We start from the raw sequence: 12,813 nt of genomic DNA on the forward strand, positions 1-12,813 counted from the left end.
TGATGATATTATGTCTGTTGAACTGCCTCTGTTCATGTCCATGCAGGGTTTTATTTAGTACAATTAGTTGCTGTTTGTTTTCTGCAAATCAGGGAGATTAAGTCACACCCACAGTTTCAATCCTTCAAAGTATAAGAAAGGGTTTAAAATGTTTGTCTTTACAAGTGTGTAACTGGGTAAATCGTTATTGAAATGACAAAGATGTGCTCTTTATAACTTTCCTGTTTCAGACTTATGATGGGTTTAAGGAATAACCATGTTCTTAAAAAGGTTCCAGAAAAAATTATCCGCTGCTAAAAACTCTATAGCAATTCTATAGCAGTAACAAAACATTTCTTCTGCATTTTCATTTTGCTGCATGTATGTTTGTGAGCGATCCATAACAAAACAATACAGAACTATTCATAGATTTGTAGTGCAAAAGATTAAAAGATTTTAGTTGTGTTGTTTCCTTGGCCCAGTGCCACAGGGGTTGTGTCCAGTTATGAGTGCAGCTCACTTAGCAGTATCACCATTGAAGGGCCTCTGCGGAGAAAGACTGTGATGAAAGAGGGCAAGAAACCTACAGTGAGTGTAATATCACATGTCTTTAATCCAGTAGGATAAATACTACCTGTGCCTGTACCAATGCATTCAATAATATTCTGTTGTGTAAACCACCAAGTGAAAGAGTATGTCATTCCTCTGAACATTTCTTAAATCTGCCAAGTTAAAATCTGTCAGGTTTTGATACTGTTTGTAATTCACTTTTTATACTTTTATTAATTTTTTGTACCAGTTGTCATCATGGAAACGATACTGGATTGTTCTTTCCGGTTCAACTCTAATATATTTTGGCTCAAAAGCTTTAAGAGCAAATGAAAGGAGACATGTAAGTAGCCCCATATTTGTCTGTTTTTAAAGTAAACCAACTTGAATGACAAGAAATATCTGTATATTGAAACATGTTCAAAGCCCTGAGAAATTTTCTAGAATTTTAGTAGATGCTATATTTTAATATTCCTGTGAATAGTTTGCAGTTACAGGAGTACATTGCTAGTGCAGTCACAAGGCATTTAGTTGGAGATAACATTTCAAGTGATAATGGATTGAAGGTTTCTTCTCTCACTCTGTTTTCCAGTGACATTAGACATCTTATTATATTATCATCATAAATTTAGGTAGAAATAAAGCAACCGCTAAATCCGTCTGATGCCTGTAATAGGAAGCACTCGAATAACATTGTGGGAAATGTTTAGCCTCAGTAAACAAAAAAATATTTTCATTCAATTTTTTTTTATTACTATTAGTTGCTGCTAAAGATAACTAAAGGTTAATATGAAAGCCATTCAGAATGTTTTGGGTTTTTTTTGATAAAATATAAAAGTATGAAGTAAATTGACAGTCTTCCTCAAGGCCCTACATAAAGTGCTACAAAAATCAAACAAGAATTACACAACACTACACAGAGCCAAATAACACTACAAAAGACTACATAAAGTTCATCTGTGCAAACAGTACAAGACAGTATAACAAGGACCAAAATAGGACAATTTGCACAGTTAACATTATTGATATGTTATCAAACACTGATATAATATAATTAAATGCTGTAAAAATAAACATAAACAGTATGTCAAGAGTACCTTCCCTCTTGAGTTAGACTCTTTACATTTTGGGTGGAATGAAATTCTCTGCATAATTTGGGGTTAAGAGATGTGTGTGGGCACCCAACATTGCTCATTGCTATCGCTCCTCGTAATCAATGAGGTACTTTAGTAGGCCCCCTTGATGTCAGGAGGTGAGGAGGTGTTTTTGACCTGATAGATGGGTTGGCTCTCAACATCAACGAGGGGAGGAGGAGCGGTGGTTTAATGGTTGGTGGCCTGGGGACCTGATCTGACAGAGGATCAGAATATTTGTAGAAAGCAGCTGATCTCTAGGTTTTTATTTTTATGAAATTATCTCATACCTTAAATGTAAATTGCAGCCTACTATTGCTTATTATGACTTCAGGAATGAATTTTCAATCAATCAAATTTTATTTATAACAACAACCAAAAGGAGCACAAGGTGCTTTCCAGTAAAACAACAATAGACAATAAAATATAAGAACACAATGAACATAAAATAGCAGTTGAATCAGAGGCTACATGTTAAAAGCTTGTATGAATAAATGAGTTTTCAACTGCGATTTAAAAACACTCAGCACAGTGATGCATCGTAAGTGTGCTGGAATTGTGTTCCACAGCTTTGGTCCCTGGACGGCAAATGACCAGCCTCCAAACAGTTGTGATTTTTGAGCGTTTGGAGGTGTTAGAGAGAGGACGTGCTGCTGCGTTTTGTACCATTTGGAGCCAATTGAGAAGTGATTGATTAAATCCATTGTAGAGAGCATTACAGTAGTCAATCTTCAAGCTGATGAAGACATGTATAGCTTTTTCGAGGTCAGCTTGGGACAAGAATGATTTGACCTTGCTGACTAGTCTTAGCTGGTAAAAGCTCGCCTTCACTACTGCACTGATCTGTTTATCGAAATGCATATGTTTGTCAAAAATAACACCCAGGTTACGCACGGTAGGTGCAAACTGAGGTGTTAGAGGACCAAAACTAAGAGAACTGCTGGGTTAATCCGGGCTAAACAGGATGTATTCAGTCTTTTCTTCATTCAGATGAAAGAAGTTCTGGGAAAGCCACTGTTTGATATCCTGAAGGCAATTATGGAGAGAGTCCAATGCAGAACGATTACTCGGAATCACAGGAAGATAGATTTGGAGGTCATCAGCATAGAAATTAAATTGAACGTTGTGATTGGAGATGAGCTGACCAAGTGGCAGCATATAGAGTGAGAACAGAATAGGACCAAGAATAGATCCTTTAGGCACACCAGATGACAGAGGAGCAGCCGAGGAAGAATAATCCTTAAGCATCACTGAAAAAGTTCTGTTAGTGAGGTATGATGAGAACCAATTTAGCACCACACCCTCCAGACCAAAAACATGTTGAAGATGAGAGATGAGGATGGCATGATCCACGGTGTCCAGTAACACCAAAACCACAGAGCTTTTACCATCCAGGGCTCCAAGAATGTCATTATGGACCATCAATAACGCTGATTCAGTGCTATGCCTCGACCTGAAACCGGACGGAAATGTATCACCAATGCCGTGCAGTTGAAGATGAGACCATCAACTTAGACAGAAATGACAGGTTAGATATAGGGTGGAAGTTGGAGAGTATGGAAAGATCACGGTTGGGTTTCTTGAGCAGCGGTCTAACAATAGCGTGTTTGAGAGCAGTAGGATCAGTACCCACCCTAAAACAGCTGTTTATGAAGGGGACAAGGATGGGACCTATGATGTCAACAGCCTCCTTCAAAATCCTGGCAGGAACAGCGTCTAGAGGGCAGGTGGTGGGCTTCAACTCGTGGACAGTTTTTTTGAGGCCCACCAGAGTAACTGCATCAAAGTTCTCTAGCACACATTGAGCCACACGAGTAGACATGGCAACAATGGGAACTTATGCAATGGTTTGCCTAACAGACAAAACCTTGTCCAATAAATGTTGTGATGAGAGCAGAAAAGTGCACTCTGATAGGTGGCAAGAGAAGACCTCTCCTAGGTTCCTCCAGTGCACTCTGATAGGTGGCAAGACTGTCTCTAAACATCTCCAGTGACACCTGCAGCCTATCCTTCTTCCATTTTCACTCAGCCTGTCTACACCGGTGCCTGAGGGCTCGAGTTGTATCATTGAGCCAGGGGTCCAATGGACCTTTGCTCGACTTTACCTTGTAGGGCACAAAAGAGTCCATAATCTGGGAGCAGATGGTATGGAAGCAGGCGAGGAAACGGTCCGGACAAAGAGGCGATGCCAATTCAGCAGTAGAAGCGAGATCAGAAACAGAGAAGGCAGCAACAAAATCATCGACTGTAGATGAGGTAATAATGCGACGGCGATGAGGGGTAGTAGATGTTGGTGCAGGTGAAACAGCACAAATAAACCGTATGAGAGAATGGTCAGAGATGGGAAAATCCATGACCTCACAAGTTGACACAATCACCCCACGAGAGATAATAAGGTCAAAAGTGTGATCTAACCAATGGGTTGGACTGGAAATGGATTGAGCCAGATCTAATGAGTCTAAAAGTGCCTTAAATTCATTAGCAGGTTTATCAGAGGGGCAACAAACACGAATGTTGAAGTCACCACAGATTAGAATATTGTCAAACTTTGCTAGAAACTCTGTCAGAAACTCTGAGAACTCAATTAAAAAATCCTTGTTTAATTTGGGCGGTCGGTAGATTACAGCACATAAAATCGGACAGGGTAGTGTAAGCACAAATACTTGTAACTTGAAGCTGGAATACCCTCTAATGGACAGCTGGTGGCACTTCAGGGACTGTCAATGTATGGTGGTTATCCCCACGCCCCTACCTGTTCGGCGCGGCATGTTTAGGTAAAGATAACCAAAGGGGAGGATTTCTGAAAAGGCACTGACGTCACCTGGGGGAAGCCAGGTTTTGGTGAGGATAAACAGATCCAAATTGTGAGAGGAGATGACATCATTGAGGACAAATGTTTTGTTGTTGAGCGATCTGGTGTTACAAAGTGCCATGCAGAACGTGGACAAGTTGACAGGCGACGATGTCACTCGAGGAATTGGACAGAGGTTTTCTTGGACACAACCCCAGGTGGATGTTTCAACACAGCGGGGACACGGAAATGGAACGCCAGCATTGGAGCCTACCGGGCTAAGCCATCGGTAGCATTCCCGCGATCTTCTAGCATTGCCAAATTCTGGTTGATCTTGACACCTCAGAGACGGAAAATCCAGGTGAGTCCTCAGCCTGACATATAACCCGCCTCTCTGACCATGTCTTCTGCGGGGTTTCCTGCCTGGTAGCAGACAGACAGGGTGTCTCAGGAAAGGAGGAATTAATGTCAACAGTGGAGGTGGTGGTTTAAAGGACTGGGTATTTAAGAGGCGATTAGTTGTACAACGCAGTTCCATCAACGTGGTGCGATCATACACAGTAAACGACGAGACGGTAGCAAAAACAAACATGAAAAAACAGAGGAGCAAGTGGCAGGCCAAACACAGCGGCGCCATCTTGAACTTGGCTTGCTGCAGAGACCAGGCCTTCAGTACATGGCACCTCCCGATGCTGGTGACTGGGAGAGGGGATGCCAGAAGGGGTGCCCAAGGAAGCTGAAGCATGGCAAGTATGCTGGTGTCCATGCTAGGCTCCGTGGACAATAAACTGGACTACAGCCAATTCCTAGCCAAGTCTCTAAACAGAGACTGTTTAGAGACTGATGTTTAGACATCTTTGTTTTCACAGAGACATGGCTAAGCAACAGAGTCACGGTCATCCACTGGCTATTCAGCTAGATGGGTTCACCTCATTACTTGCTGACAGAAATGTAGCTCTGTGGTAAGGGTCATGGTGGTGGAATGTGTTTACATCAATCCGGAATGATAATAGAACTCTTGTTTCTAGTTACTGCTCATTGCTAGTGGAGTTTGTAACTACTAGATGCATGTCATTATATTTACAAAGGGTATGCACCACTGTTTTCATTTCAGAGTGTACATTCCCCCTGAGTTACTGATAAGGAGGCACTATGTGAGCTCTATGGGTCATATTAGCGATCTGCAAAATGCTCACCATGGTGGATTGTTTATTGTTGTAATAAGAAGGGAAAACACGCTGGAACTTTACACAAACATCCCCTGTGCATACTGTGCAGAGTCACGATCACATCTCAGCTAGTAAGACCACATCTCTTTTATACTAATTCTATTATACAGACCACTCTATACCCGTTCTGAAGCAGGTGAAAACCTGGCCAGAAGGAACCACCTCTGCTCTTTGGGACTATTTTGAGTGCACTGACTAGAACATGTTTAGGGATGCAGCCAGCGCATGTGGCAGGGTATCCAGGTGATCACGAACTACAAGACAGCTTTACCTGCCTGTCACAGTGATGCCTAAGTCCCAGATGTGCTGAATGACTTCTACACTCAGTTTGAGGTGCAGAACCACATAGTGGCAAGGAAACCATCTTTCCCCCCAAAGACCAGGTACTCTGACCACGGCCGATATGAGGAGTTGTCTATGCAGGGTTAACCCACAGACGTCTGCTGGACCAGACAAAATTCCTGGCAAAGTTCTCAAGGATTGTGCAGAACAGGTAGGAGAGGTCTTCTCTGACATCTTCAACATTTCCCTGAGCATGCCAAAAAGTCTTCAGTGTCCTGCCTCAATGACTATTGTTCGTCACACTCACACAAATCATGATGGAAGTGCTTTGAGATGCTTGCCATGAGGTACATCAAGATCCAGTTACAACCTTCACTGGACCCCCTGAAGTTTGCAGATCATCCAAACCTCTTCATGGATGATGTCATAGCCACGAACTTCCATCTGGCCTCCTGGGCCTGAACACATCCCTCTGGATCAGGAACAGCATCCTCAGCACCAACACACTAAGCCCCTGGGCGCCTTAGGTCTGTGTGCTTAATCCACTGCTGTTCACTCTGATGACTCACGACTGTTTAGCAATGCACAGCTCAAATCATCCTTGGTGTTGAGCAAACAACCTGCCTCTGAACAATGATAAAACTAAAGATATGGTTGAGAGTTTTTGACTTCAGGAAAGCACAGAGTGAACATTGATGAATCCTCTGTGGAGATCATCAAGAACACCAAATTCCTTGGTGGAGAACTTCACCAACTACCAGAACTGAACTGTACCGAACACAAACACACACACAGAAGATGATTTTGCTATCTTTGCACATGCTGTCTTTCGATCTTATTCAATTGCTGTTTTTTGTACCACATTTCAATAGTTCGACAAACTGCTGCTATTACATAATTGTATGTTTTCTAGCATCCTCTTTGTTTAGATTCCTATATTTTTTCTAATTTCACGATGTACTGCATCAGCTATCAATGGTTTAAATGACAATAAAAGCCTCTTGACTTGAATAATGCGATTGTTCACTGGAGGAACTCGCACTTGACTCGTTCTTGACATACTGATAATGAAGGAGTTAGCACAGATATAGTTATATGGGGAGGTTTAGCTTAGATAATTATCGTGCAGACGTTGCTGCTTCAGGGCTGCCAGGATGAGTGGGAGAGGGTATTGGTATTTCATAGTAGACTAGTTGTGGTCCCGATGGTCTATGCAAAGGTAGAGGCTAACCCCCTTTTAAGCTAGAGCGAAAAAAATCTTGCTGAAGCAGACAAGGGGTTATACATTCCTAGAAAGAGGCATAGCACCTGGTAGCAACTCAATGGCACAGTGGTCTATGTCTATATAAAACCTCTAGGAGGTCATTGTACACAGTTGGTACACAGGGGTGAGAACTGTGTACAATGACCTCCTAGAGGTCATTGTATACTGTACACAGTTGTGACACAGGGGTGAGAACTGTGCTTTGACCCCTCACAGAGGTGGAGGCTATTATGAGTTTGTTCTCTTGGACACATTAGTGGAGGCAGGAGGAGGATAAGTGCACAAGCCAACTAGGATGACAGTGCATTATGCTGTTCAAGCCCAGGGAGACCTAGGGGTGTTTTTCAGAGTGGGTGACCATCAGCTGAATATGCTACTGGTATTGTGCACCAAGCCCGAGGACCAGAGGTTGGATCTATTGGAGAATGACACCCTCTCCGATGGATCCCCATCTATAAATAAACAAAAATATTATTTTGAGGAAAAAGGCTGGAGACAACTCACCCTGGATGGAGTGATCAGTCTCTGACAAAGTGGATGGCTCCCCTACAGTAAAAGCAAAAGCTTTCTTGCTGTTTGCTTCCATCTCCACTTCCATGATTTGGGTAGAACTCAATTTCAGGTGCTGTCTGTTGATGGTGAACATGGGCACAGGGTTTCAAAGTCATGGTGCTGATCTTTTCTTTAGCAGCTGGTCCTTTCAGGTAGTGATGCCAATTAGCAAGGCAAGGATGAGTTGTTAATTTCTAAAGGTGAGCTTGGTTAGCACATGGTGCATAACTGGAGCACCCCCTGGGCAAGATTCAGGAGCCACTCACCCACCTCTTATCCATCCCATGAGTGTTCTAAGGCATGACTGAACTGCTGCTAAGTGGAACTCGATATTGTGAAAGATCACCTGAATATTTGTTTTGTATCAGCAAGGGTGGAATTCTGGCAGGGTAGCATGGAGCCATGGCAGTGACTGGTTTTGAGACTGATTCCACTCTCAATAATGACAATAATGTTATTGCCAGCTAACTGTCCGTGGGCAGCCAAGGCCTGACAACAACTGGATTCACCTGCTGCATCCATGAGTGGTGAGGTATAACTGTCACGGTAGGATGCAGGAGAGTATTTAATGACTCAAACAGGTGACAGGGCAAAGGGAACAGAAAAACAAACATAGATGTGAAAAACAACAGGAGGTATAGTGACAATGATACAAAAAAAAGTTATATTTTCTCAGCCTTCCCAAGAGAAACAAGAGCGGTGATGGGCTTTGTTGGCTATGAAGCTGATGACAAGGGAAGGGGCAATATTTTCCACCAGGTGAAGCCTTAGGACTTTGGTGCTCTTAACAATCTTCAAAGATGATCCAATAGTGTTGAGTGGATAGTGGTATGCCAGTATGACCCTATAGTTAAACAGCTGACAACAGACAAGGTCAAATTTTTTAGTAAGGAGGAAATGTGTAGATCAGGTACACAATTATCCTGAAGAGGAAATAAGTGAAATTAATTCAGTCTGTTAGATGAGAGTAAAATATTTAAAACTCTCTACTTATGTTGTTTTCTACATAGTTAGTTTTAAAATGGTCTGAATTTAATATAATAATTTGTTTTGCCTAATATTTTGTCTTTGAAAAAAAATTCATCATTCTTTCATGCTGTTGATTTTTGTGCATCAGTGGTGATCTTGTTTCTGGTTAACTTTGGTACCCTAGTTGATATGAACCTGAGATTATTTTTGTAATCATCTGTTAGTGTAGAGGTATGCTGATATAGCAGCAGGAAACAACATTCTATAGCTAAAACAACTCCTTCCATGAAATGTGAAATACAAACAAATTAGTCATCAATGGGTCATCTTCTTAGTGTAAAGTTGTCTATAAGTAACAGTTTGAATGTAATTGTAAACCATTATCTCTTGATTGCATGCCTAAAAAAAACAAAGTTGTCTTGTATGCTTTTAATGTCTCTCTAGTATAAAACCTCTGAGTTTTAAGAGATACAGTATGCATATTTGTCCAGTCATTGCAGGCAAGGTCAGAGCTTAGCATCAATTACCATGCAAGGATAAGGAAAGTATGCAAACCATAAGGATATTCTAGAATTACACCATTTGAAAGTGTAAGAGTTAATCAATAAGAATAGACAGATTCTTCAATTCAGATTATACAGTATATAAGTAGTATCAGGTAGCAAGCCTACTCAGGTCTTTTAGCAACAAGATTGCATTGCATCTCCACACTCCAAAATGAGGAATATATAGTACTTTAGTAAATCAGAGCACAGCAAAAGAGAAACACTGGCACTGCTCTGGAATTTTAACTTTCTTGCTCTCTGTATTCTAGTACAAATCCAGGCCTTGTAAGAAGATTTCATTAACAGGCTGGATAGTGGTGCTGCCTGATGACCCTGAGCATCCAAACATTTTTCAGCTCAATGATCCTGATAAAGGTAATTCTGCCTAAGCAATATCATTTAGGTCTTTGGAGTTGCCTAAAGATTTAATGACTTTTATGTGCATGTCCTATTTATGACATTTTAAGTTTAAACAAACTTTGTTTTTTTCTGATTATTATATATGCAGGAAATGTAAATGATGTTAGGCATTGTGTGTGCATGTGTGTGGGTGTGTGTGTATAGGTAATGTTTACAAGTTCCAGACTGGATCTCGTTTTTCTGCAATTATCTGGCATAAACACCTGGCTGAGGCCTGCCGGTGTATAAGGCCACAGGTACATTTTGAATCATTGTTATGACAATAGAAACAATTATAAAATATTTGAATAAAACCCCACATAATTAGCCATATTTTTTAATTAATTTAGAACTAAGTCTATGAGTAAGGGTTCAAAGTGATGTTAATCTTATCTCAGCTTTCTTAATCAGCTCAGCTTCAATTAAATTTAAAACTGCAACACAGAATACAAATAATGCAAACATAAATCACAAATATCATCTTGTCTCTTGCAGATACCAGCCAATTTAATGTCTTTTGAATAGCTGCCATCTTGTGAAGGACAAAAGTGGGCCAGTAACGAGAAAGTTCGGAAAGAAATTAACATGAAGTAAAGGTTAAAGCTCTGTGGTGTTATGATGATCATGTTTTGTCTTGTGTTCATAGAATAGCCCTGTTGATCAGGGTGCAGTATATGTGGACTTTTATCTTGTGGGTTTCGTGCAATTTAGGACTGTCTTAAAGAAAAATTGCTGAAGAAGAACAAAACAATTGAAGCGAAGATAATGATACCAAAATATATCATATTCTGAGAGCAACACTGCAGCTCATGGAGCAAATCTTGTTTAGCCATTATAGGAAGGACACTACCTATATTGAAATATTGTTTTTTTTTGTTTTGTTTTGTTTTTTTTGTCATTTCAACTCAGTTGGAATCTTTATCTTTATTGGAATCTCTAGTAAATCAAGTTTGCACGCAGACTATGAAGCTAAAGTTTATACCCTAAATTTTTTCGTGTATTTCCATTTTTTTGGAGCACTACAGTGACACCTGAAAGAAATTCTGTTTTTTTTCCCCCGAAAAAATAGGTTAATTTTAAAACTGGCATTCGAGGAGCAAGAAGAAATTGACCAGATTTGTTTAAAAAATTAAAGGGCAGTGCTTGTATCCTGCCTGTAAAATTATCATTGCTAAAACTATTCTTCATTGTGACCTATGTAATCCACAATAAAGGGGTGGCATATATTGTCACATTAGTTCAATATTGTACATATACCCTTGTTAAATATTGCACATTCGTACTACTCTGTGTGAACGATGTCAAACATTTTGTGTACAGTCTAATACTGTTTTATTTATGTTTTCATGTGAACAAGTGCCAAAAGTTTGTATTATAAATGTTATTGACTTTGTTGAATTTCTGAGCTAAGTGAAAAGGCCTGGAAAATGTGAAGTGTTGCAGAAGTATGAGCATTCTACCACAGAACAATGACAGAATTTCTGTTTTTAGTTAGGTCTTTATGCACCCAACTGAAAGCCCTCAAAATGCCCTCCAGAGACAGATGAAATATACTAATAAACTTGAAGCTGTTTTTCACCATTGTTTCTCTAACAGAGGTGCCAATGGGTCAATCATCATTTTATGGTCTCAACTGAATAATATAATCTAGTTCCTACTAATGGAATAGGTTTGTAAATATGTTTGACATTTGTGTGTGTGTGTGTGTGTGTGTGTGTGTGTGTGTGTGTGTGTGTGTGTGTGTGTGTGTGTGTGTGTGTGTGTGTATTCCCATCAAATTCTGATTAGGTTGTTAATGTCATTTCAGTGTATGTCAGCATATTTTGCCACGTTTATGAGTAGCAGTATCTGACACTGAAAAGCCTCGGTTCTATGTTTATTTCCCTTTCAGTTTTTTATAAGTTTAATCAACTACAACAAACATTACAATCATAGTTGGTGATTATTTTTGTTCATGTGCATGTTTTATTTCTCTTATTCCTCAACAGTGTGATAACCATGAAGTACTGACAGCTTTTTGACTTTCATTTTATACTGTAAATTTATTAAGACATGAAAAAACTTTCCCTAAATATGGTTGCAGTATGTTATCTAGCATTACTGCTGAATAAGTAATTGTGTTTGCTACCTCCTGCTATTCTCCTTTTTATGTAGCACTTTTTTAATTGTCACACATTTAGGCCACATTCCTGAAAGTGAATATAGGGAAAGGTTTATTTTCTAGAACTGGCAAGGATTCTAACACCAGAAAATGTGCCTGTTGGTTAGTTTTTCTCTGTACAGTGTATGTGACATCAGTGTATCCTTGTACTGTAACTTGAGATTATATCTGTGATTGGCATTTCTTATTTTTTTTTTATTCTTATCATTCCTCTTCTCCTTTTTCTTCTTCACTTGACTGCTTTATACATAATTCTTTTGACGTGAACATTTATGTTATGAACATATTCTGCATTATCCATGTGTTTTGGAGTTCATATCACTAAATATGCTAATATATATTGCACCATTAAAGGTACAAAACTTTTATTAAAACAAAAAGAAACACTCTTAAACAGTAGCATTTATTTAAGTATTCTCAGTGTGGGGAAATGTTGTTCTGCAGAGTCTGAGACATTTGAGCATCTTACAAGTGAAAATTTGTCAGACAACTAAATATCTTACAAATAACTGCAAATAACTGCAATTAAACTATCTAACTAGTTTTAATACACTTTAATTCAATGATGGGTACATTCATAATAGAAGTGTATTTAATATACTCTAGGCAACATTTGAAATGGATCAAGAATTTCATCAATGTTGTCCTGAAACCAAAATTTGTATTTCTTTGACAATTCATGCTTAATGTGTGACTCTGTTATTGATCAATGTTGTCATGAATAAAATGTCACCCTTTATGTCTTTTGATGGTCTCCAGACATGATTGTTTGTAATTGGGAACTGGTCAGCATTTAAGGCTCTGAAAGCTTCACTTGAGGTCAGAAAGCATCAAAAATGTCACATTTAGTGAGATTGCAGGATTCTGACCTCAACAGAACCATTGGGATGCTGCAAGGAGGCATGCAGATGCAGAGGAAATTGTCATTTCCAGAGCCTGGAACAGGTTCAGAAGGTCTGG

General features: G+C 39.6%; 1 protein-coding gene across 3 annotated transcripts in view; it reads left to right on the forward strand.

Annotated features, from left to right (window-relative positions):
- The window catches only part of ralgps1 (Ral GEF with PH domain and SH3 binding motif 1), an 85,208-nt gene extending 73,754 nt beyond the window's left edge, over nucleotides 1-11,454 (forward strand). Inside the window, exons 15-19 of one of the 3 annotated variants that reach the window (XR_007137702.1) lie at nucleotides 462-567; nucleotides 779-871; nucleotides 9,563-9,668; nucleotides 9,821-9,949; nucleotides 10,188-10,263. Coding sequence is in view for 1 of the 3 variants with exons in the window: in XM_027170999.2 (XP_027026800.1) it covers nucleotides 462-567; nucleotides 779-871; nucleotides 9,563-9,668; nucleotides 9,858-9,949; nucleotides 10,188-10,217 (427 nt within the window). In the remaining 2 variants the exon portion in view is untranslated. Of the gene's footprint in view, nucleotides 1-439; nucleotides 568-778; nucleotides 872-9,562; nucleotides 9,669-9,820; nucleotides 9,950-10,187 lie in introns of those variants that run through there. The other 2 variants (XM_027170999.2, XR_007137703.1) reach the window with 2 other exon arrangements.
- Nucleotides 11,455-12,813: the final 1,359 nt, after the last annotated feature.

Source organism: Tachysurus fulvidraco, chromosome 14 (assembly GCF_022655615.1).
Source record: "Tachysurus fulvidraco isolate hzauxx_2018 chromosome 14, HZAU_PFXX_2.0, whole genome shotgun sequence".
In the NCBI taxonomy this organism is placed as follows: domain Eukaryota; kingdom Metazoa; phylum Chordata; class Actinopteri; order Siluriformes; family Bagridae; genus Tachysurus; species Tachysurus fulvidraco.